The sequence below is a fragment of the Suricata suricatta genome, chromosome 5 (genome assembly GCF_006229205.1).
Source record: "Suricata suricatta isolate VVHF042 chromosome 5, meerkat_22Aug2017_6uvM2_HiC, whole genome shotgun sequence".
Lineage (NCBI taxonomy): Eukaryota > Metazoa > Chordata > Mammalia > Carnivora > Herpestidae > Suricata > Suricata suricatta.
Genome location: NC_043704.1, coordinates 148,108,223 through 148,134,603, shown reverse-complemented (window position 1 = coordinate 148,134,603; position 26,381 = coordinate 148,108,223). Strand labels below are relative to the sequence as shown.

Below are 26,381 nucleotides of genomic sequence, written 5' to 3'. Positions count from 1 at the left end.
TGCGGTCGGCATTCCTTCCTGCTGAGCCGAGGCGGCCCCGCCTCCGCCCTCCCTGCTCTCGCGGCCCGCCCCCGTCCTACGTCCGCGGGGGACCCGGGCCGTCGGATACCGGGGACGGTCGGTGTTTCCCCGCAAGTAATTTCCCGCACTTGTTGGAGGGGGGTCCCCGAGATACCGCCCTTCTCCCGCGATTGCATCGCCGCAAAACTTTCTTGGCCGGGTGAGGATATCCTAACAGTAGTTGCCTGGGGGAAGTGGGGGACTTGGGATGCCGGAGCGAACGTCTAGTACTTACTGGGTTATGTTCTCTTGAAACGAGCTCCCTTTTTTAAGTTCATGGTTGTCGCGACAGAGAATTCCCAGGGTTAGGAGCTGCGATTCTGTGAAATCAAACTCGAGTGGCCGAACGTTCAAGAGAGGTTGCTTTTAAAGTCAGTTTGTTCGCTAGCTGGCATGCGCCCAAGGGAGTGAATTTGTTATCCTAACAAATGCTTACTGAGGTCATGCTGTACTTAAAACAATTTTTTTAATGTTTATTTATTTTGGAGAGAGCAGGAGCAGGGGAGGGGCAGAGAGAGAGAGGGAGACACAGAATTGGAAGCAGGTTCCAGGCTCCGAGGTGTCACCACAGAGCCTGACACGGGGCTCGAACTCACAAACCGTGAGATTTGGACGCTTAACCAACTGAGACCCCAGCCGTCCCCAAGCTCATGCTGTATTTAATGAGGGTTCCGTTTGTGGTAGTTTTTCGGGTAGGATGACAACATTTTTATAGCACTTCATAGTTGAAAATGTCCTTTGGCCCGTCTTGTGAACGGTCTGGTTTCTTACCTGGACGTAACATACTCTCCTAGTCTCACTGGGGAAACACTGCTGTATTAAGATGTGAGGAGAAGCCCGGATTCAACTAGTTTATTTGTTCTGGTATCTGAAAAGTGTAAGAATAGTGCTTCTTTAGCTTTAAGCATCATTGGACATCATCTTACATCCGTGATGATTCCCTTTTAAGTGAGTTTTGTTCCCGTGTTGGGAGATGTGCCTCCCTCCCTCCCCTAGCTCTACTATAATTACAGTAGTCCATCATAAGTAATAGAGAGTGCTTTTCTCCTGATCTCTGGCGAAGTCCTTGGGAGGCCTCTAATTGGGTTGGATTGTGCCCATGTATGATGGGAAATCTACTAATTTGCTTGCCCTTGGGTGAGTCACTCTCCTTTTAACTTTTCCATCCCAGATGGATCAAAGTGATAGTAATAGGGACTGGGGAAGGGCTGGTTCCTCAAAAGGAGGATATGTTTGCACTCATAGGTCTAGCAGGAAAATGGGAGAGACCTAATGGAGAACCAGGGGGAGCGGAGGAGGGAGAGAGAGTTGGGGTGAGAGAGGGATGCAAAACTTGAGAGACTATTGAATGCTGAGAATGAACTGAGGGTTGAGGGGGAAGGTGGAGGGGGCAAAAGAGGTGGTGGTGATGGTGGAGGGCACTTAAGGGGAAGAGCACTGGGTGTTGTATGGAAAACAATTTGACAATAAAATATTATGAAAAAAAAGGAGGATATTGAATATACCGAGTTGATGGCTTAGAGATTATGACCATTTGCTGTCCTTTTTTTATTTTGAGAGAGAGACCTCAAGCAAGGGAGGGGCAGACTCACAAGCAGGCTCCGTACTGTCAGCACAGAGCTCCATTCGGGTCTCAAACTTAGTGAGATCATGACCTGAGCGGAAATCTAGGATCGATGTTTAACGACCTGAGCCACCCAGGCTCCCCTACTGTCATTTTTAAAGATAGGAATGTTGGGTTGCCAAGATCATTAGTTTGATACTTAGTATGAGCCTTTTGTTAAGGTAACCTAGGAATTCTTTGCCATTTTTTATTTAAAGAACTGACTTTAAAAAACATCTCCAAAGCGATTTATTTTGAGAGGGGGAGGAGGGGCTGAGAGGGAGAGAGAGAATCCCGAGCAGGCTCTGTGCTGTCAGAGAAGAGCATGAATGCCGGGTTTGATCTCCCACACTAGAGATCATTACTTGAGTGGAAACAAAGAGTCAGATGCTTAAGGGTCTGAGCCACCCAGGTGCCCCTTCAAAGCGATATTTATGTAGACCAGAATAGTATGTAGTGAGGATTTTCCAGTAGTAATATTAAGAACGCATAGAATGTGGTGTAACTAATACTATAATAACAGTCTTGTTAAATATATTGTTTGGTCCCAACTTTTAAGGAGCTTGGAGTTTTCATGGGCAACTGGTGCATAGTTTCAAGACTGATAGACAAGAGGGGGGCCTGGGTGGCTCAGTCAGATAGGTATCTGACTGTTGATTTCAGCTCATGTCATGATATCATGGTTTGTGAGTTCAAGCCTTGCATCGGGCTCCTCACTGACAGTGCAGATAGAGCCTGTTTAGGATGCTTGCTCTCTCTCTGTCTCTGTCTCTCTCTCTGTCCTGCCCCTCCCCTGTTTATTCTCTCTCTCTCAAAAAAAAACCCCCCAAAAAAAGACTAACATACAAGAGGGAATAGTTGGGTAGTGGTTGTGATAGGGTTGTGCAGTGAACTTTTAAAACTTCATCATTTGTTCAATCCTTCTTTTCTTAGGCGTAAATGTGAGAACAATTCTGAGGTACTGGGGTTGTTGCAGAGATAATGGCTTTGAAATTAACTGTGTTCCATCAGTCATCTCTATATTATTCTCTTCTAGCCCTTTCAATCAACAACTTATATTTTTTTCACTTCTTGCCCTTCTCGTGTGCTAGGATAAGCTAATAGATATACTACAGTGTATTACATTTTATGACAGAGGTGGATATAAAAGTTCCTTGGGTACATATGCTGTGAAAACCAAACAGTTGTGAGATGTTCATTCAATCAAGCAAGCGGAATATCATAATTTAAAAAAATTATTATTTTTAAGTAGGCTCCATACTCAACATGGGGCTCGAACTCATGACCCTGAGATCAAGAGTCACATGCTCTACCAACTGAGCCAGCCAGGTGCTCCTGGAATATCTTAGTTTATTTTTATTTATTCATGATTTCAAAGTTTATTTATTTTGGTAGAGACAACGCAAGTCGAGGAGGGGCAGAGATCAAGGGAGAGAGAGAATGCCAAGTGGGCTTGGTGCTGCCAGTGCAGAGCCCAATGTGGGGCTCAAACTCAGGAACCTTGAGATCACGAATGACCTGAGCTGAAACCGAGTCAGATGTTCTTAACCAACTGAGTCACCCAGGTGCCCTGGAATACCTTACTTTAATAATTATGCTTGGGTAATTGTGTGCAGTGAATATGAATTTACATAGTTTTAACCTGATGAACTTTTAAATGAAATTTTTGAATTGGAAGGTTTGAGCTGATTTGTAAAGAATAGAAGCTAGTTTGGTAAGAACTGGTTCATGGCACCATGTAGAGGTCCAGTGATGGTCTTGTCTTTTATCATTACTAACTTGTAGAACTCTATTAAAATTCCGTAAATGTATGTTTATGACTATAATATTGAGAATGGACATCATCCTTTGCAAAATGGCTTTAACTAAAAATTGATGAGAAGAGCCTTGGCAAACTGTAGGGTGATGGGGGGCACTTTTTTTGGGGGGGAGGGAAACTTCAGATCTCTGTGTCTTTTGTGGCAATTAGTTTGTTTTGTTTTGTTTTTTTTTTTAAGAGAGAAAGCTTCTGGTCTACTTCCATGAAAAAGCCAGGTTGTCAGCTTTCTGAAATTTGATCAAGGGGAAATGGAGGTTGGGGATTTCAGCAGTGTATATGCAGTCTTTTATGTCATCTGGTTGAGTGTGACTCCTGTATTAGGGTTGGATTCAGCTGTATGTAGCTCAAGTCATCAGGGAGTTAACATATGATTTCATTCCTGTGTAAAAAGTTGATAGGTAGTTCTGGTCATCTGAGGCTGGCGTAGTAGTTCAGGAAAGTTCATCAGAACTTCTGTGAAACCTAGAGTCCTTGTTCTCAAGGCCCAGATAGCAGTCATACCCAAGTTTCAGATCGTAGGAAAGAAGAGAGAAAGGCAGAGGGCTCAGTTACCAGAATATTTCCTGGAAACTGCCCCACAACACCCTGCTCATATGTTACTGGCCTTTAACGTATGTTCCCATCACTGAAGGGCAGGCTAGAAAAAGGAATTTTTATTAAGGGCAGCCATATACCCAGCTGAAATCTGGGCTTCTCTTAGTAAGGAAGAAGGAGAGAGAATGATGCAGGCATTTAACACTCCCAGCCGTAGCCTCCCAGACCCCCTCCTCCCCGCTTATTTGTGCTTGATCCCCACTTTCGCTGTGTTTGCGATTCCTAACATTGCTCTCAGAGTGGAGCTGGGAGCCTAGTGGTTTCTTCCAAAGATTTTCATCCATACCTTCTCTTCATACTAAGTGGTACCTCATCTTTCTTAATTCAGATTCTTTTTGGCTTCTCTAGCATGATTTGGCTTTTACTTTGTTAGTTCCCTCTCCTCTAGGCGATTAGGTTTTTAGCTTTCACTCTCTGCTTCATTCCTTCACTTCTCATGTTTTAGAAGTTGTGTGCCGTTTCCCATTGTCTTTGTCCTCGTGCATTTACATCTTTAACATTTTTCATTCTTTTTTTTTTTAGTGGAATTTTGGGAGGGAAACGGAAGGGTGTTTATTCAGATCTCTGGTTAACTGGAAGAGGGTTGTTTATATTTTCATCTCTCAAAGTGGTTTTATTAATTTACATTCTCATCAACAGCCATATGTGAGTTTTTTATTCCTCCGCATTCTTGCTGATAAGAGCTTGTTAATAATTTTTTTTTTTTAAATTTTTTAGAGAGCGAGAGCACGCCTCCTGAGTGGGGGAGAAGGGCAGAGAGAAAGAGAGAGAGAAAGAGATTATCTTAAGCAGGCTCCATGCTCAGTGCAGAGCCTGATGTACGGCTCAATCCCAGGACCCTCGAAATATAACCTGAGCCAAAATCAAGAGTCAGATGCTCAACTGACTGAGCCACCTGGCGCCCTGTTAGTAATTTAAATTATTGCTTTTTGCTAAACAATGGATGAGAGATTGTACCTTGTTTTCCACCGTGTTGCCCTGATTTCTCTGAGGTAGAGCATCTTATATTTACTGGTCACTTAATTTCCTTTTCTGTGAAGGGCCTATTCTTTTTCTTTGCCCGTTTTCTGGGTTGCTTGTTTTTTTTCCTTACTGATCTATAGGAACTTTTTACATTTTCTGGTTGTTTATCCTTTTTTCATTATGCATATTAACATGTATGTTTTATTTCTTAATTGTTTTTATGATCATTTTGCAGAAGTTCTTGCAAAATGTTTTTTTTCATAATCAGTGGTTGTAATTTTTTTCTTATGCCTAATGTGCATGTGTTATGTGTAATTTCCCCCTTGGATCAGATTTCCTGAGTTTGAAGGTATTTTTTTCTTTTTTTAAAACCAAGGCTTGGGGCGCCTGGGTGGCTCAGTCAGTTAAAGCATCCGGCTTCGGCTCAGGTCAGATCTCACGGTTCGTGGGTTCGAGCCCCGTGTCGGACTCTGTGCTGACAGCTAGCTCAGAGTCTGGAGCCTGTTTCAGATTCTGTGTCTCCCCCTCTCTCTGACCTTCCCCTGCTCACGCTGTCTCTGTCTCTCAAAAAAAAAAAAAGCATTAAAACCAAGGCTGTGGTGGTTTTTTTTTCCTTTTAGTTTTCTGCTTTTGTCATTCATTTCCTTTTGCTTTCTCTTCCTTTTTGTATTGAGTGATTCGTTTTTTTCATCAATTTTGTTTTTCTCATACAGTTATTTTAGGAGTTATGCTTTTTCTCATTCTACTTTTGGCTGGTTTTGATATTAATATTTTTATTGACATTTACTTTTAAATAGTTTGTAATTTTAGTTTTGTTTTCCCTAACTCAAGTCATATATATTTTTGTAAAAATTCTAACTTTGTTATACTTTCATGGGATAATGTTTAGTTTGTTGGTTTATGGTAGTATCATTCTTCTTTGTAGAAAATAAAGTTGATGAAACTAGTCTCATGATTTCTGAATTTTTTTCTAAGCACTAGTGTCTTTTATAAGTCAGGAAAAGAAAATATCGCTGTTCCATTTTACTTCACAAGTGTTGCTAACATTCTGATGGAGTAGGACAGTCAGGTAATCTTGGCACCAATGACATTACTACAGATTTGTTATCCAAACAGTGTGGAGAACGTAGAGATATGTAATAGTTGGCCCTTGGTCTCAAGGAGTGTCTGTACTTGGCAGGCCTTGATTTGACTCAGTAATTTTATTCTGCAGAGATGAATAGACAGAATTCAAAGGAAGACAAAATCCGATTTGCTTTTCTGTGTTGTGACTTCTACTGTGTGCTAAATACAGAAGCTCGTTGGGACTGTCTTCGTTCTGTGTAAACGTAAGGAGTCTTGCGCGCAGGCGGTTTAAGCCCACACAACTGACTTTGTGGCAGAATTCAACTAAGATCCAGACCTCTTGAGTGTCCCACTAGTAGTTCCAATTCAACTCTGCTGTGGAGCACTTCATTAGTGAGTCTTTATGCGATAAATTGGGTGAAGAAAGAAGTATGACAACAGGGTTCTGGAAGGATCTATTAACTCTGACCAATATGTGATCCAGCTCTTTGGATTCTCTTGTTGCTCTGTCTGGTTGGTGGTTGGGAGCCGCACAGCCGAGTCCTGACCGCAGCTGTGTAGGTTACGTGAATTTGCATCGCACTGTCACTTTGGCTAGTGTGGCCTGATTGTTCTCAGTCTCCATGTGTTCCCCCTCAACTTTTTGTTTTTAATTGTTTTTTTAAGGTTTATTTTTTGAGAGAGAGACACACACAGACAGGGGTGAGTGGGGGAGGAACTGAGAGAGAGGGAGACACTGAATCTGAGACAGGGCCCAGGCTCTGAGCTGTCACCATGAGCTGTGACATCATGACCTGAGCCAAGGTCGGTTGCTTAACTGACTGGACCGCCCAGGCGCCCCAAAACATTACGTATTTCTTAGATATTAAAAGTATGTACAGATCCTTTGCAGCCGTCCCCTGGCCCAACCTCTGGTGTAGCATGCTGGCTTCCCTTCTTCCTGCATGTGGAAAACTTGCAGCATCGGTCTGCTTTGTCAGAAATACACCCTAAGCTAGAGTCTGCTGATACAGTAAAGCATATTTAAATGATAGAGAGGTGGGGAGATTTTCTTGTTTCTGCCCTCGTTCCCTCTCTAGAGAATTTTGAGACCTGAGTGAGATTTAGGCTGAATTTCGAGGGGTAGTATGATGGAACTCTATAGAAGGAGTAGTTCACTGTATTTGGTGCTGTAGGAATAGCATTTTGCCTGTAGTGACTGCAGGTAGCAATGGCTGCTCTCTTTGAAAAGCATTAGTTGGTTTCCGCTGGGGTTGACTTTGTATGAGTCAGATATTATTGATTTCCAACGACTGTCCTCCCATAGTTCTTAGTTTAAATTATATGACCTGTCCTGAGACAGCTGTTTTACTGAGGATCCCATCACATGGTTTCCAGTCATTTCAGTCTATGCTGTAAATGTACCTTTTCCCTACACAAATATGTTTTGAGAGTTGAGCCCAAAAGCTTTGAAGAGAGGATAGGTATAAACAATTCAGAACGTTCTGTTTAGCTTTTTTTTCCCCTCCTCCTGATCCATTTGCAGAGGAAGTAGCTTTATCTTCTACTACTTCCTTTCTTGCTTACTGTAGAGTTGTCAGCAAGCTGAGGCCTGCTCAACTGCCTATTTTTGTATTGTTTATAGCCACCACTCTGAGTGGGTTGGGGCTGTTGAGCCTTGGAGAGCTACTGGAGTGCTCCCCTCTATCCCGTCATCCCCTTCATTCCCCATGCTGGAGTGCGCCCCTCTATCCCATCATCCCCTTCAATCCCCGTGCTGGAGGGCTCCCCTCTATCCCGTCATCCCCTTCATTCCCCCCCCAACCCCTTGCTGGAGGGCTCCCCTCTATCCCATCATCCCCTTCATTCCCAGCGTTGGAGTGCGCCCCTCTATCCCATCATCCTCTTCATTCCCCATGCTGGAGCTGCCCCTCTGTCCTGTCATCCCCTTCATTCCCAGTGTTGGAGTGCGCCCCTCTATCCCATCATCCTCTTCATTCCCCGTGCTGGAGCACACCCCTCTATCCTGTCATCCCCTTCGTTCCCAGTGTTGGAGTGCTCCCCTCTATCCCATCATCCCCTTCATTCCCAGCATTGGAGTGTTCCCCTCTATCCCATCATCCCCTTCATTCCCCCCGTGCTGGAGTGCGCCCCTCTATCCCATCATCCCCTTCATTCCCCGTGCTGGAGTGCGCCCCTCTGTCCCCTCATCCCCTTCATTTCCAGCGTTGGAGTGCTCCCCTCTATCCCATCATCCCCTTAATTCCCAGCGCTGGAGTGCTCCCATCCAGCCCATCATGCTTTTTATTCCCAGCGCCAGCCTCCCTGGCCTTTGGCTGCACCTCACTGCTGCCTGGGCTGGCTCTGGTGCCACCCCCACTTGGCAGTGAGTATAGAATCTCAGACGGAATTGGTGACTCAGCAGATTGCCTGTCTCCAGCAGCTGAGCCAGCAGCCCAAGTTGAGATGGCTGGGCTCTCCAGGGGAAGAGAAGGGCATGCTGGGATTTGGGTGTCACCAGCAGGGAGTGAAGGTGACTGGGTTGTCTAATGCCTACTCCCTCCCCTGGGGCCCTCTCAGTCGGACCAGGTACTCTTCCTTGGAGAAGGAAGGATCTAGCTAATGACAGTTGGACAGCTGTGTACCTAGTGTGCCCACCCACCGGCTGCAGTAGCCCAAGTCAGGTCAAAAGGATACAGGGGAGGCAGGAGTTTTCTTTCTTGTTATAGAAAGACCGATTCTACTATTTTCTCCTGTGCTTGCTCATAGTATCCTTGATTTTGCCTTTTGCTTGGCAAAGCCTACAATATCCCTTCTCAGAAAAAGTTTCTATAAATCCCTGCTCTGCAGCCATAGCCGCCTCATTACTGGTTCTTGCGTATACCTTCAGGCACATCTGCCTTCTGTTGTCTCTGGCCCTTGGTATTTGGCTACTATCTCTTTATGGGCATGTTCTTTGGCAGTTCCTGTTGATTGACAAAACAGAATCTTGGGTTTTACTTTTCAGGGATAAAAAGAAACACTTTTTAAAAGTTTGTAATTTACTGATATGTTTGGGGCTAGCAATAGAAGAGCAAACAGACCCACTCTCTGCTCTCATGGAGGTTAGAGTGCTATGAGAAAAAAGATGCCGTACATAATTCCATAAGTGAGTGTATTATAAGCCGTGCTAAGTTCTATGAAGGACAAGTTTGGAAGCCCAAGATTATAAAGAGAGAGGGGAACTAATTTAGAACGGGAGTTAGGTGGACTGTCCTCATCACTTCTGCCACCGCGGTGGAACACCCTTGTTCATGCTACCACTTGTCCTCACAGATCACCAGAATAGCTTCCGCATGGATCTCTCTTTTGCTCTTGCACAACTTCAGGTCAGTTTTCCGCATGGTCGCCCTGGTCGGTGACTGAACACAGATGAGCTCATGTTATTCTTTTGTCCAAACTCTGATGGTTCCCCTCTGTTTCCATATAGTAGAAGCCAGAAGTCTTATAGTTGTGTTCAAGGCATCATTACTTTTTTAATTTTGTCTTCTACTGTTTTCTCCTGTGCTTGCTCTGTGACCATATTGGCCTCCTAGCCCTGGCAGGATATTTGGGGCATACTCTTTAAAAAAATTTTTTTTAAGATGCTTTTTATTTTTGAGAGACAGAGAGAGACAGCATGAGCAGGGGTGGGGCAGAGAGAGAGAGAGGGAGACACAGAATCAGAAGCAGGCTCCAGCTGTCAGCACAGAGCCCTACGCGGGGCTCGAACTCACGAACCGTGAGATCATGACCTGAGCTGAAGCCGGACGCTTAACTGACTGAGCCACCCAGGCGCCCCTTGGGGCAATACTCTTGTCTCTGCTTTGTGGTAGTTGATCTTCCCTTGACTGGTAATGCTTTCATCTCACTCACCTGCCTGCCTCATCACATCGCCTCCCTCCTACCTTCTCTCTTTGTGGTATTACATTTTGTACTTTCTCCTGTATAGTCAAGTTATCACACGTAGTGACTGAAGACTGCAGTCTCCTCAGCCTGAACAGCAGCTCACTCTTCTTACTTTGTCTCCATAGCACTTATCACTGTCTCCTGCCCTATAGTTTTACTTATCTATTTTGTCTCCCCTCCTCTAAAAGTAAGCTTTACAAGGGCTCAAAAGTTTAAATGCTTATTTACTGCTGAATTTCTATGTTCTAGAACTGTGTTTGGTGCATTGTAAATTCTCAGTGTGTGTTTTTTGAATGAGTGGATGAATGAATGAATGAGGGAAGGCTCTTTTGACGGTGTATCAGCCTTTACAAGAAAAGTGGGACATTGTGATAGGAGAAATGTCCAGGGGAAAAAAACAGTGGAGGCCCTGAGCCAGGAGAGAGCGTGGACTAATGAATAGACTGTGTAGTGAATATTCTCAGATGAGGTCGGAGAGTTGAATAATGACTGGATAATGCCAGACCTTGTCAGAAATTTTGGATGAAATTTTAAGCATGATAGGAACCCATTAAAGGGTTTCAACATTTAATCATTCAGAGTTCATTTTTTTCTTTTTGGAGTTCATTTTTTAAGTACAAGAATATTCTACATAATCACAGCACAATCTTCAAAATCAGGAAATTAACATTAAACAAATATTACCATTTAATCCATAAAATGCATTTAAATTTTGCTAATTCTCCCAATACTTTTTTTTTTTTTTTTTTACAGGCTCAGGATCTAATCCAGGATCCTGTGTTGCATTTAACTGGCTCTTTAGTCTCCTTCAGTCTGGAACAGTTGCACAGTTTTTGTGTTTCACAGCCTTGACACTTTTAAGGAGTATAGGCTAGTTACTTTGTAGTCTGTCTCTCCTCTCTCCCTAAGGGTTTGCCTTACTTTTTCTTAGGAGTTACGCATTTGGGGCAGTAGTACTACCAAGTACAGCTGGTTTTGTTTTTGTTTTTGTGCCTCTCAGGAAGGACTTGATGTTGATTTGTCCCCTGTGTTTAACTTTCATGATTTGATCAAGACAATGTCTGCTGGGTTTCTTGACCTTGCAGTTAATGAGTATGTTGAACTAATTAGTACTTTGTGGGGAGATACTTTGAATCTTTGTAATACCCTGTTTCCAACAAACTTTCTTGTGTTAGCCCTATCAATGTATCTTACTTGAAACATATTTTAATGTGAAAGGTGACATGGTGATTTTTCTAACTCTGTTACAGCTTCTAGTGTTAGGAGTTGACATTGTACAGTAGGGTAGTGCATTTCCTGTTCATCTCTTTATTTTATTTGCTTCAAATTGGTGTTCTTATTTTTCTCAGTGGGTTATGATATGCTTATTTCATTTAATTTTTTCTGGACTTGGCTAGCAGGAGCCCCTTAAAGCTATTTCTTATGTCTTTTTGACACATCCTCATTTTTTGAGTACTTCCTTAATAATCTGACATAGCAATATGTTTTACGCTTGACTCTTGAATTTTCTCCGTCTCAGCCATAGAGTTTCTTGAAGGAACGTTGGCTCCTAAAGCAGAGAATTATTCATCCGGGCTCTAGATGTGCTTATGCTATCGAGGTGTTACTGCTTCTAGGCCCTCTCAGCGTATATGTGTAGGAAATACACTCATACATGCGTTTATACCTAGTTTTGTATTTCTCCATATATATATATATGTTTTTTTATTTGTGTTTGAGAGAGAGAGAGAGAGAGAGGAAAAATTGCAGGAGGGAGCAGATAGGGGTAGAGAGACAGAGACAGAGGGAAACGCAGGATCCGAAACAGGCTCAGCACTGACAGCGGGGCTTGACCCTATGAACCATGAGATCATGACCTGAGCCGAAGTCAGATGTCCAACTGAGCCACCCAGATGCCCCTGGATTTCTCCACTATATTAAAAAATCACACTGATAACTCTCAATTTCAAGCAAAAACTACAGAATTTATTCTAGCCATTTCTCTTCCTGTATTTGTAACTCCTTTCTCTGATAGTTAGAAATTAGTGTCCATTATCTTCATTTTATTTACTTAATTGCTCAGTTCTTCCTGTTTGTTACCAAAAACCTATGGCCATGTCAGCCAGAAACTTGGTCTCACACATGTTGCCCCTCCCCCCCGAAAGATTGGCCTCAGAAACAGTCATTGGAATGACAGTCCTGATGAAGGTGGGGAGGAGGGGAGGTGATAAGGGAAGGAGGAAAGATTCGAGGCCAGTTAGAAGGCCTCGCCTTGGATAACCCCCGTCCCGCATGTTCACCCAAAGGTCCGCGTGATGAGGGAGAAGACTGCTCTGTGTGTGATGATCGTTGCGGCTGCCGTGTGGAGAACAGATTGCAAAGAATGAGAAATGACTCCAGGAGACTCTTTGATTAGTCTACTTTAAAGGGAGGGTGGAAGTTCTTTTAAGCTTTAATTCCAGTTTGGAACATACAGTGTTATATTAGTTTCAAGTGTACAGTATAGTGATTCAGCATTTCTGTACTCAGTGCTTATCAAGATAGATGTACTCTCAGTGGGGAAAAACTGAACGTTTCCCTTCAGATCAGGAACACAGCGAGGATGGCGACTCTTATCACTTTTATTCAACATAGTATTGGAGATCCTAGACACACACAGCAGTCAGGCAACAAAAAGATACAGTAGGCATCCAGATTGGTAAGGAAGAAGTAAAACTTTATTTGCAGATGGCAGGATACCAGAAAGAGAAATGAAGGAAACAATCCCATTTACAATTGCACCAAAAATAATAAGATATGTAGGAATAAACCTAAACCAAAGAGATGAAAGATTTGTACTCTGAAATGTATAAAACACTGATGAAAGAAATTGAAGATAACACAAATGGAGACATTCCATGTTCATGGATTGGAAGAATAAATAGTGTTAAAGTATCTATACTACCCAAAGCAATCTAAACATTTAATGCAATTCTTATCAAAATACCAGCAGCATTTTTAAATAGAACTAGAACAAATAATCCTAACATTTGTATGAAACCAAAAAGACCCTAAACAAACAGCCAAAGCAATCTTGAAAAAGAAAAGCAAAGCTGGAAGCATTAGAATACTGGATTTAAGTTATATTACAAAGCTGTAGTGATCAAAATAGTTGGTACTGGCATAAAAATAGACACATAGAGGAATAGAACAGAATAGAAAACCTGGAAATGAACCCACAATTACATATGATTAATTAATCTTCAACAAAACAGGAAAGAAAAGTGGGAAAAAGTCTCTTCAACAAATGGAGTTGGGAAAACTGGACCACTTGTACCATATACAAAAATAAACTCAAAATGGATTAATGACCTAAACATGGACCTGAAATCATAAAAATCCTAGGAGAGAACACAAGCTGTAACTTCTCTGGCATATGGCTGTGACAACTTTTTTTAGATAGGTCTGCAGAAGCAAAGGAAACAAAAACAAAGACAAACTATTGGGACTGCATTAAATAAAAAGGTTCTACACAGCGAAGGAAACAATCAGTGAAACTAGAAGGCAACCCACGGAGCGGGAGAAGGTACTTGCAGACAGTGTTATCTGATGAGGGGTTAGTATCCAGATGTATAAAGAACTTTTAATCTCAACACCCCAAAACAAATAATCCAATTAAAAATGGGCAGAAGACACGAACATTCTTCCAAGCAAGACAAGATGACCAACAGATACATGAAAAGAAGACCCATATCACTCTTTATCAGGGAAACGCAGATCAAAACCACAGTGGGATATCACCTCCTACCTGCCAGAATGGCTAAAATAAAAACAGAAGAAATGGCAGGTATTTGCCAGGCTATGGAGAAAAAGGAAACCTTTGTGCACTGTTGGTGTTAATGCAAACTGGTGCAGCCACTGTGGAAGACAAGGTGGAGGTTTCTCAAAAAATTAAAGATGGACCTGCCATATGATCCTGTAATTCCGGTACTGGGTATTTGCCCAGAGAAAACGAAAACACTAATTTGAAAAGATACGTGCACGCCTATGTTTATTGCAGCGTTATTTACAATAGCCGAGATCTGAAAAATAACCCAACTTTCCATAGATAGATGAATGGACAAGAAAATGTGGTATGTGTGTACAGTGGAATATTACTGGACCACTTTCTTACACCATATACAAAAGTAAATTCAAAATGGATGAAGGGCCTAAATGTGAGACCCAAAACCATACAATCCTAGAAGAGAGCATGGGCAATAATTTAAGATATTTAAGAAACAGAATAATAAATTTCAGAAACAAAATAAATGAGAGGCACCACCTGTGTGGCTCAGTTAAGTATCTGACTTCGGCTCAGGTCATGATCTCAGAGTTTGTGAATTTGAGCCCCGCAGCGGGCTCTCTGCTCTCAGTGCAAAGCCTGCCTCAGATCCTCTGTCCCCCTCTCTCTCTGCTCCTCCTCCACTCACTCTCTTTCTCTCAAAAATAAACATTTAAGAAAAAAAACCCCAAAATAAATGGAAAAAAAAAAAAAAAGAGACAACCAGAAAGCAGACTCTTAACTGTAGAGAACAAACTGATGGTTATCGGAGGGTAGGTAGGTGAAGAAATGGGTGAAGTAGGTGAAGGGGATTAAGAAAGAGTGCACTTGATTTTTTTTTAATACTTTAATTCCAGTTAACATACAGTGTTAGTTTCAGGTGTACAATATAGTGATTCAACAATTCTACCCATCACCCAGTGCTCATCACAACAAGTGCACTCCTTCATCCCCATCACCTGTTTCACCCAGTCCCCTTTCCCTCCATAACCATCAGTTTATTGTCTGTAATTAAGAGTCTGTTTCTTGGTTTCTCTCTTTTTTTTTCCTTGGCTCATTTGTTTTGTTTCTTAAATTCCATGTATGAGTGAAATTACATGTTATTTGTCTTTCTCAGACATATTTCATTTACCATTGTACACTGTAGCTCCATCCATGTCATTGTAACTGGCAAGATTTCATTCTTTTGTATGGCTGAGAAATATATACACACACACACACCACATCTTTATCCATTCATCTATTGATGGACACTTGGGCTGCTTCCGTAATTTGGCTACTGTAAATAATGTTTAATTTTTTTAATGTTTTTTAAAATTTATTTTTGAGACAGAGAGAGACAGAGCATGAGAGGGGGAGGGGCAGAGAGAGAAGGAGACACAGAACTGGAAGTAGGCTCCAGGCTCTGAGCTAGCTGTCAGCACAGAGCCCGACGTGGGGCTCGAACCCACAAATGTGAGATCTGACCTGAGCCGAAGTCGGAGGCTTAACCAACTGAGCCACCCAGGCGCCCTGTAAATAATGTTTAAATAAACATAGGAATGCATATATCTTTTCAAGTTACTGCCCATGCCCTCTTCTAGGACTTTTATGGTTTCAGGTCTCACTTTTTAGGTCCTTAATCCATTTTGAGTTTTTGTGTATGGTATAAGAAAGTGGTTGATTTCATTCTTTTGTTGCTGTCCAGTTTTTCCAAAACCATTTGTTGAAGAGATTGTCTTTTTCCCATTGCATATTCTTGCCTCCATTGTTGAAGAATTGACCATAGAGTTGTGAGTTTATTTCTGGGCAGGGTGGAGGCTTTAATGAACTGGGCGACAGTGGGGATGGACAGAAGTGGAGGTATCCAAAGCATAGGGGAGAGTTTGTAAGCCTGTTTTTAAATAGCAGTTTGTCAGAGATGTTAATTTGCTCGATGATTAAACAGTTACCTTAATAAGAAGTAGTATTTTAAGAAATACAGCCCTGGACAGATGTTAGTTTCCTTTTAGCCAATAACAATTGATACTTTTTTTTTTTTTGGTGGTGAATATGAGTTTTTGGTTCATAATTTTTTTTATTGCATGCATTTCAGATTCTGATTTACACATTAAAAGATTGTGTTTTTTAACTTTAAAATGGCTGACTGAATTTGATTTGTGGGCTGCTCAAAGTAAGCACGAATAATTCTTGTGTACTCTTAAACTAGTTGTATTTATGTAATTTATATAATATTTAGCTTTGGTAATTATAAATTTTCTTTTTCTTCTTTTTTTTTTTTAGATACTATGATCAGATTTGTTCCATTGAACCCAAATTCCCATTCTCTGAAAATCAAGTAAGTCATGAATTTTAATATGTTTTAAAGTTATATAATAATAATGGCAAACACCCATTTCTTCCCACACATGATATCACTTTTTAAAATAAATGGTGTCTCTCCACTATTTTTATGTTTTTATAAGACCTTTTGGTACAAATTAGAAGCTTGTAAGCCCATCCGATGAGAATCCATGTCTTCTAGAGGAGTCTCTTGGAATTCTCTTCCTGTCCCTCTTGTTCCGTAGTGGCTTGTGGGGAGCATTGGACTGCATTTTTTGTTCCTCGTTTTATATCAGTATGATCTGTTGACCGATTAACATAATCTGTGATGTCCTTCCCTTTGTGTTATATAGAATAAAGAGGGGAACTGCAGGATTAGTCTCAGCTTATGTATTTTAAAAATTGAGAAATTATATTTGCATGTAAAGTTGCAAGTGCTGTTACTATTAAATGTTCCACTCTAAGAATATCTGCTTTCTCTTAAGGGCTAGATATTGAAAATGCTGAGGATTTCTCACAGTTTTGTTTGAGAGACTTATTAAAAGTTTCCAATTTGTGTGACATTTCTAAGTTTTAGAGTATGTAGTTTATGAAAAATGCTTTAAACATTCTTGTAGTCAGGTTTTTACAGGTGACATACTATGTTGAAATTTGCTTTAAAACACTCGAAGAAAAAGTGTCTGTGTAGGGTTGGGGGAGGCAGGGAACGTGGGGGTGCACCAAGACGTTCAAAAGGCTAAATGTGTGATGGCTGCATGGGGTTCATTATGGTATTCTCTCTAGTTTTGAAAATTTCTCTAATCCAAAGTTATAGTTTTTGTATGGGATTGCAATACATCATTTAAAAGAGAGTAAGTTGTTTTTTAACCTTTGTATATGGAGTATTTTAGAATCAGTGAAATATAGTTTTTTTTATTAAGTAAACCTTTTATATGTGTATAACATGTGTACGACAGTGATGATATCATGTGTATAGCCCGAATCTCTACAAAGTGAATCTACATGTGTGAGAACAACCCAAATCAAGAAATAACATATTATCTCATTCCCCCAGAGTTAACCCTTCTCCTTTTGTCATCAGGGAATAATTTTTAATTTTATATTCAAGGAAACTTTTGCTTCTCTTGGCTTACTTAACAATCATTGATTAAGTGCCTGTGCTGCTCAAGCCATTGTGGGTGGTGAAGATGAGTGAGCTGGTGTTCCCTGGAGAGGACAGTGTATGGACGGTTACTGAGGCAGAATGACCACTGGAAGTATCTTTGTGCTAGGGTTTTACTTGTTAAAAAGAAGATTTTGTGGTCTGGGAAAAGGGAAAGGACTTAGTTGTCTACAGAAGATAATGTTTTGACAAGCTTTGGTCCTTTTCCTCATTGTGGGTTTTTTCTTCAAACGAGACCTAATATTGGGGCGCCTGGGTAGCTCAGTCGGTTAAGTGTCCAACTTCAACTCAGGTCATGATCTTGTGGTCTGTGAGTTCAAGTTCCATGTCGGGTTCTGTGCTGACAGCTCAGAGCCTGGAGCCTGCTTCAGATAGTGTGTGTATGTGTGTATGTGTGTGTGTGTGTGTGTGTCTGTCTGTCTGTCTGTCTCTCTCTCTCTGTTCCTCCCTTGCTTGTGCTCTGTCTCTCTCTCTCTCAAAAATAAATAAAGATGGGGTGCCTGGGTGGCTCAGTTGGTTAGGCCTCCGACTTCAGCTCAGGTCATGATCTCACATTCGTGGGTTTGAGCCCCGCATCAGGCTCTGTGCTGACAGCTCAGAGCCTGGAGCCTGCTTCCGGTTCTGTGCCTACATCTTTCTCTGCTCCTGCCTGCTCATGCTCTGAATCTCTCTGTCTCAAAAATAAATAAAACATAAAATAAATAAATAAATAAATAAAGATTAAAAAAAGACCTAATATTTAATGAGATGCAGGAAGATAAGATAATTTTCTCTTTTCTCTCTTTCTATCAAGATCTGCTTGACATTTACCTGGAAGGATGCTTTTGATAAGGGTTCACTTTTTGGAGGATCTGTAAAATTGGGTATGTAATTACTTTTTAAAAAAATGGTAAGACTCTTGGTCTAAATATTTTGTATTATTTTAGGTTTTAAAAATTGCTTTCCTAACAACTCTTTGTAAATAATAAAAATGTTTGCATTTTATTTTATTTTTTTAACTTCAACTTTTAATGTAATTTCCAAATATTTGTAGAGAGCCTATGCCTTGTCAGGCACTGTCCTAGTTACAACAGTGAATAAGAGCTGTATTCAGTCTGTTTAGGAAGACTGCTGATGATCCTAAAATACAGCGGGTAGTCTAGGAGGATACGAACAAAGTAGTGAGCCCATTGATGAGGAGGTCGTGAGTTCTGCTTGTTGGAAGCAAGCAGTGTTCAGGTGAGGCCCTGAAGGATAAATTTGGTTTTCCCGGCTAAAAAATAATATTACCAGTAGGACATTATAACCAGAAGAATGGTGGCCTTTTTTGAGGTGCCAGCGTGGCAGGTTAACCACTGTGTGCATTAATTTTCTTGTTTTTGAAATGGGGAATAAATAGTACTGTGAAATATTCTTTATCTCATTTGGGCCCTTGTGTGGATTAAATGAGAGAAACATGTAAAGTCCTGAGAAGAGTATGCGGTAAATATTAGCTGCAGTAAGTAATAGTACTGTGTTTTCTGGGGAGTGAGTGTGTGTGACAGTGTTTATAGTAGGCGTGCATTCTCGAGAATATATACATTCTCCATACATAGGAGGAAGAGGTTCTGGGGAATGAGCATGAGGAAGAGGTTTCAGATCTCGGAGGAACCAGAGGGAAAATGAGACCTGGCACATCCCAGAATATCTACCACATGGCTTGAAACCATAGGCAGGACTGAGGATTATGGAGGGCGAAGACTCCGGAAAGCAGATTGAGAAGAGTTGCAAATACACTATGAATGTGTACTCTTCTCTCTCATGTGTGATTAGCTAGCATTTACTTACTCCGCCTCAGTGCTGTGGAAAGGGCTTCCCATACATTATCTTCCTGAATTCCCCAGACGCCCAGTGGAGAAAGGCACTGTTATGACCATTTGAATACGCTGGTTTAGAAAGATTAAGTGGCTTTCTAGGTCATAAGGTAAGGATTTGATGAAGTGGGATGTGATTCCAGAAAGTCTGACTCCAGAGACTGGAGGCCAGTGGACCAGTGAGCAGGCTGGTGACAGTGGGAGGAGACAGGGTGCTGTGTGTGGGTCGGGGGAAAGAGGGGGTTTGAGCGACATTTTGAAGTTGAAACCTACTGGATCTGCTGACTCTCTCTCCGAAGGAAGAGGAGTAGTTGAGGGTTGACTCTGACTTGTGACTAGGTTTGACTTGTTGGGTATTCCTTCCAAAAGGCAAGTTGAGTTTGACTTTTGTATGTTCTGTCTGGGTAGATTTTTTTTGGCATTTGGAAACAGTAGATTTAAAACTCAAAAATGGTAGTGACAGATTTGGGAAGAGTTATCATTAAATGATGATGACACTTCTGGCAGTCTGTAGATTGGGAAAAGAGTGAAAGCCAGAGCTAGGTGATCGCACATTCAAGGGAAACAGAGGAAGAGGTTCCAGTGAATGAGGATGAGAAAAAGCTTTCAGAGCTTGGAGGAACCAGAGGGAAGAAGAGACATGGCGTTGAGTGCCAGAGGGGCTTCAGAGGTCACACAGTCCCGGGGGCTCCTGAACCTGGTGGCACGTTAGGATTACCTGGGGGAAATGTGGAAGGTCCACATGTAAAGATACAGAATGCCAGCTGTGATGGCAATCTGCAGGTGGAACTGGAACTACTAGCCGTGAAAATCCCTCCAGGACACGCAGAGCCTGCTACCTCCGTCCTTACCTCCAACAGCCTCTTGGCACTCCCCGCTGGCACCATGTTTGGGAAGGCCCTGATCATCACAGCCTGGTTTACCTTGGCTGTGGCTTTTCCCACGATACCCCAGGAATTCATTCCTGAACTAGACTTGATCACTGAACTTGACTTGGTTAATGCCCTTGGATTGACTATTGAACTAGAGTCATCTACTGACCCAAAGTCCACTGCCACCATCCATAGAGTCCTCCACCACCACAAGGGCGACTTCTACTGCTGCCCTGGAGTCTACCACTGACCCAGAATACCCCACCGACCTGGAGTACTCCACTGAAATGGAGTTGTTCACTCACCTGGAATCCTCTGCTACCCCAGAATCAACCACTGACCACGTCTCCACTGGTGTAGAATTGACCAGAGATCTGCCTCTTGAGAGCACACCAGCTTTCGGTGTCACTGCCCCTCTTTCAGAAGAGCCCATGACGAGAGATGAGCTCAGCACCTCTGTGGGAAGCCCTGAGTCTGTCTCAATACCTGTTTAAAATGAAGGAGATTTTCCATTCGTCGTGACCATCACCCTTCTAACCACAACTTTCTGAGAAGATTCTGAGCTTCTGAGCAAGGCTTCCATCTCCTTACTGAAGACTGAACATTGTGAGGGCCTTGTAGGACATAGGATGTACCAGTTGAGGACAAACAGAGTGACAGGAATTGTGCCCACACAAAGAAGGGGCATCTTTTAACCATATCCCATTTTGCAGGGGCTCAGTAAATGTTTATTGGGATTGCAAAAAAAAAAAAAAATCCCTCCTCCAGGTGATTTTAACATCCATCCAGGTTGGAACATCACTGCCAGAATCATTGCGGCCGAGGTCAAGTCACATAAAGTTGGAGAAGTCGCTGGATTTGGCAACGAAGAAGTCCCCCTAGGGGCGTGCTTAGGAAGCCAACTTACATCAGGTTGAGGAGCGGAGCAGAGGTGAGGCAACGCAAACAGCAAAAAATTTAGAACAGCAGTTTGGAAGATTTTCAGCAAAGCAGTAAGGACAAGACATTGTGCTGAGAGGGAGACCAGGTCAGGAAAAGGATTTTTAAGGCCGAATTGGTAGGCTGAGAACAAGGAGCGGACGCCAGAACTAGAAGATCCTTAAGTGAGGCAGCTGCTTCCGGGAAGAGGTGGGAAGCAAGAGCCTTAACGTCAGTAAAGCAGGATGTGCAGGACGCAGTTCTCGGAGGCACTTCCGGTAGCAAATATGGGGAATTAAACGTCCTTCAGTAACACCTTGGTTAAGTAAAGTGCGGGCTGCCCGCTTACTAGAGTATTGTGTAATTTTAGGACACTAAGAACGAGAGCGCAAGTATGTTTTTGTTCAGGTGTAAAGCTTTGTGCCATTTCTCAGTGCATATAGGACTTACGTTTATGCTGTATTTGTAGTCTGTTCAAAGTGAGCAGTAGCATTGCGTCTAAGAAACCATGCATAGAACTTAATTTAGAACTTTGTTGCTAAAAAAATGCCAAACATCATCTGAGCATTCAGGAACTTGTGGTCACTGATCGCAGATCACAACAAATGTCATAATAGTGATGGAAACTTTAAATACTACGAGATTTACCAAACTGTCACCCAGAGATGCAGAGTGAGCAAATGCTGTTGGAAAAAATGGTGCTGATAGATTTGCTTCATGCAGTTGCCACTAACCCTGAACTTGTAAAAAAAAAAAAAAATGCAGTTATCTGCAAAGTTCAAAAAAGTGAAGCACAGTAAAATGATGTATGCCTGTTAATTTGTCTTTTTGAGATCCACATATTCACTTAGCGTCATGTCCTCAGGGTTCATCCGTGGCGTAGCACGTGACAGGATTTCCTTCCCATTTAAGGCTGAATGACATTCCGTTAAGTGTACACACCATGTTCTGTTTGTGTGTCTGTCCATCAGTGCACACTTGGGCTCCTTCCACCTTTTGGCTGCGGACATGAGCATACAAGTATCTTTTTGTGCCTGCTCACAGTTCTTTTGGGTCTGTCCCCAGAAGTGGAGCTGTCGGATCATGGGGGAACTTTATTTCTAGGTTTGTGAGGAAGCACCCTGGTGTTTTACCCAGGACTGCAGTGTTTCACGTTCCCGCCAGCAGGTCACAGCGGCTCCGGTCTCTCCGCGTGCCTGCCAGCAGCGGGTGTTTTTTGTTTCTGTTCCTGATAGTGGCTATCTCAGTGGACGTGAGGTGTGTAGTTTCTTGGTCAGAGTTGTGTTGTAACTGCACAATCTGCCAGCCTTCCGAGAGACATTTTGGGCTAACGGTGTGAGGCTCGGAGGTGCTTGCGTTGGGTTAGGTTTGTAATAGCTGACTTACTGGCTTGCATATGGTGAGACATTCTGCCTGTATGTTTGTTTATTTATACAGAATTGTATACAGAAGTTCGAGAGGGGATGGGAAAACAGTTTATTTGACTGTAAGTGAGAATTGACGTGAGAACGACTTCATTTGGAACGTAATAGCATCGTGGAAGGAAAGGGTAGGAAGGGGCAGGAAGGAATAACTCCTTGATCTTTTGGATTTTAGATGATGGGCTTATCGTTGTGGATATAAATGCCTGGCCGGGCAGCTTTGCAGATATGGGCACTATTATGGGTGAGAAAACAGGTCTGGAAACGTGTTTTTATGAGAGCCAGTGGGGTAGATTTGATAGTATTTATCTTTGAAACATTCATTTCCTTTAGAGAAAACAATCTGATAAATTTTCTCCTTCTTAATTTTTTACAGCTCTTGCAAGCTTAGGATACGAAAAGAGCTGTGTGTTATTCAATTGTGCGGCCTTAGCTAGCCAGATTGCGGCGGAACAGAACCTGGATAATGACGAAGGACTGAAAATCGCTGCTAAGCATTACCAGGTGCGTAGAATAGCAACGACATGGTAATCAACACTAACTTGGATTAAATTGAAAATAACTTGTATTTAGATTTGTAGATGTATACACAGTTATTTTCTGGAAAAGTAATGTACTTTTTAATGAACTGATTCACACTTTTGAAACCCTGAGATAAGCTATTTACCTATAGACCAGGTCTGTTTTTTCTCACTATTGTATTCCTAGCACCTAGGACAGTGCCTGGCACATGTAAAGGCTCAGTAAATGTTGGGAGAAAAGTGATTGAATGTTTGAGATGAAGTTCTTTGTTAGATCCCTTTTAAATTATTGACCTCATTTAAACATTTTGTACAGTTGACCCTTGAGCAGCGTGGGGTAAGGGGTGCTAACCCCTCTCATAGTCTGAAAACACATGGTAACATTGGACTCCCCTAGAACATAACTACTAATAGCCTACTGTTGACTGGAAACCTCACTGAGAACATAAGCAGTTGAATAACATGCATTGTCTGTGGGGTGCCTGGGGGGCTCTGTCCGGTAAGCGTCCACCTCTTGAGTTCCGCCCAGGTCACCATCCCACAGTGTGTGAGGTCGGGCCCTGCATCAGGCTTTGCACCGACAGCATGAGGCCTGCTTGGGATTCTCTCTGTCTGCCCCTCCCCTGCTCACACTTGCTCGTTCACTCTCAAAATAAGTGTAAAAAATTTTTTAAAAGGCTGTATTGTGTACATTTTATGTATTATATGTTATATTCTTACAATAAAATAAGCTATGGAAGATAATGTTATTAAGAAATATGTAAGAGAAAATGCACTTACAGTACTGTACTGTATTTATTCTGTGTAAAGTGGACTTGTATCATTGAAACCTCTCTTGTTCAAGGGTCAAGTGTACATTATTTACGTATATTTTTTTCTTAGAGACACATCTAACATTGTCACAAAAGTTAACACCTCTTATAAAATGTTAACTCAGACTTGTGAAGAAGTCATAGTTCAGTGTTGTCAGATATGTAATGTTCTTAACTTAGCGGAATTTACATTTTCGGTTCTATCGCTAACGTGCTGTATTATTTTGTGGCAGTATATTATTTACTCAACTTTTATTTTTCTTTTAACTTAAAGAATAAGTGGTTGCTGTTGAGTGATAGAGTTCATGTTTTGTTTTGTGTTGTAATTTACAGAGTGTGCTCGTGCACGTTATTTTACGCTCAGATCAGCCTTGTAGTGCATGCGATGTAATGCAGGGCCATATTACGCGCAGGAGACTCAGCGGTCAGAGTGTTAATAAAGTGGTCCATTGAGGTTTCAGGTATCTGATTCCAAATTTTATGGAACTCCAGAGGGTGCTTCCTGTCTTCCAGGGCTATGGAATTTGTCCCAGAGGTGGAGTCTGATTTTTCTTACTGTTTAAGTTTACAAGCGAGATTAAGAATGCTAAGAAAGTGGGAGGAAAGTACACTTGAAGCACACAGAATGCTCCACACTGTGGCTTGCCTGCAGTTTTAAGTCGCCACGGATGACAGACATGATGCACATGCTTTTCTTTCTGCGCCTGTAAAGGGCCAATGTTTTAAAATGTGAAAATGAAGTAAAATTTACTTCTCTGTTAACTGTAACTCAGCTAATTGGCATGTGATGATAAACTCCATCCGGCGAGCCCCCTCTGCGATTCCCAGCAGGTCACCTAATGTGACGGAAAAGGGGCGGTGGTATCAGAAGACCTAGATCGGCTTGTCCAGGCTGTTTGCCACCAGGAAGCTGGGTACTCTTGGCTGTGTTCTTTAATGACATTTGTCGGCCTCTGGTTCCAGATTTGTGAGGGAGTCTGGACCCCTCGCTGTTCTAGTCTGTGGTTCTCTTAGTGCGTTAGGCAAGGGCAGCTCATCACTCTGCAGACACTCTGGTTTTACGACACTTCACGACTGCAGACAGCGTGGCGTTCGCTTGTAACGCGGCTAATCTTCCGTTTTCTCTGCCTAGCTCCTCTGTGTAACCCACAACACCTAATACCAGACTGATTTCTTTTTCCCAGGATCATTTGTTTCATAAAAGTAGTTATTTTGTGTTAACCTCAGCAAAGTATGATTCGGAATAAAAAAAATCTGATGGGGGAACATTTCACCAGGACCTTGGAAGCCAGATAGAAATCACTGGCAATGGATAGTAACGCGGTCCCTCACGGGGCGGGGTGCCGGGCCATTGTGAGCTTTCCCCTGGGCACAGTGTGTTGAATTGGGGACAGATGAAATTGTTCGGGACCAGCAAGGTCATTTCAGTACTAAAAACTCTTTAATAATCTGTTATCCCTACCTCTGTTCTCATATTAGTCTTGGGGAAGCACATCTAAAAATAAGTTTAGTTGTGCTATGGCTGCGTTTTTTGCTGTAATTTACTTTTACTCTTACTTAAATCTGTGACTGTATAGCTTTTTAGAAAAATGCCCTTATTGTCTGTAGGTCATGTGTCAGATCTGTAACAATATAAAAATTTTAAAATAGTGACTGTTCAACTGAATTAACATTTGAAATGATTTGTGTCTAACAGTAGACAATGAAGTCTTGCTGAGTTTATATAGATTTTAAAGAATTTCTTTTTCTCCCCTCTAGTTTGCTAGTGGTGCCTTTTTACATATTAAAGAGACAGTTTTGTCTGCCTTAAACCGAGAGCCTACGGCGGACCTCTCTCCAGATACTGTTGGGACCCTCAGTCTTATTATGCTGGCACAGGCCCAAGAAGTATTTTTTTTAAAAGCCACAAGAGGTAATTGTAACTTTTTCCTCTATTTTGTTACCCGTGGAAAGACATGATCAGCTTTTAAAATAGGAAGAGAGTGTACAAACTTGTGTTCATACTAAGTTACCATGATGTATCAGGTGGTTTTATATTTATTTTAATTAAAATGGCGAATGTTTTATTCCAGATAAAATGAAGGATGCCATCATAGCCAAATTGGCTAATCAGGCGGCAGATTACTTTGGTGATGCTTTCAAGCAGTGCCAGTACAAAGATACTCTTCCCAAGGTCAGTTCTTGTTTTTGCAAATACTGGGTTATTTTGCATGGAGGTTTTTGTATACAAGAAGCACACTGAAAATTGTTTTATAAAGAAACTTGAAATTTTAGGAGAGGCATTTGAACAATATATTGGTAGAAATAATGTATTATGTAAGATGCATGAAGAATTCTTTGATGTTTAGGGGATGCCTTTGTCTCTCCTCTTTATTACACTTGTTTTTCCAAAATTCTTTCTGGGAATTTTTGAACCTCTGTCTCCAGTCATTTTCTTACATGAAGGCCTTGTGTCGTTCTGGTTCATTGGGGGTTTGGTACAAGCATGAATACTTGAGCTTGTTGCTTATTTGCACTTTTAATTACTGTCCTGTTTTCTTAGAGATGAGTCTTAAAGCACAAAAACAGACAAAGACAAAAGGAAAAGAAAACAATTCATCCAGTATTTTGGTTAAAATAAAGTTTTGCCAACAGGGCTAGAAAACTGGGCTGCTGTTGTACAGCTAAGGAAAACAACCACCTTCAGTCACACGTCACAGGAAATATTAATTGTTTTACTGTAAACTTTTCCCAAGTGGCATTTGAAAAGAC

At 41.8% G+C, this 26,381-nt stretch overlaps 1 protein-coding gene across 1 annotated transcript in view; it reads left to right on the top strand.

Moving 5' to 3' along the window:
* The window catches only part of PDCD6IP (programmed cell death 6 interacting protein), a 72,707-nt gene that overhangs the window by 525 nt on the left and 45,801 nt on the right, over window positions 1–26,381 (top strand). Inside the window, exons 2-6 of the mRNA XM_029938777.1 lie at window positions 16,054–16,108; window positions 18,048–18,117; window positions 22,674–22,801; window positions 25,389–25,542; window positions 25,703–25,803. Coding sequence (XP_029794637.1) covers window positions 16,054–16,108; window positions 18,048–18,117; window positions 22,674–22,801; window positions 25,389–25,542; window positions 25,703–25,803 — 508 coding nt within the window. The remainder of the gene's footprint in view (window positions 1–16,053; window positions 16,109–18,047; window positions 18,118–22,673; window positions 22,802–25,388; window positions 25,543–25,702; window positions 25,804–26,381) is intronic.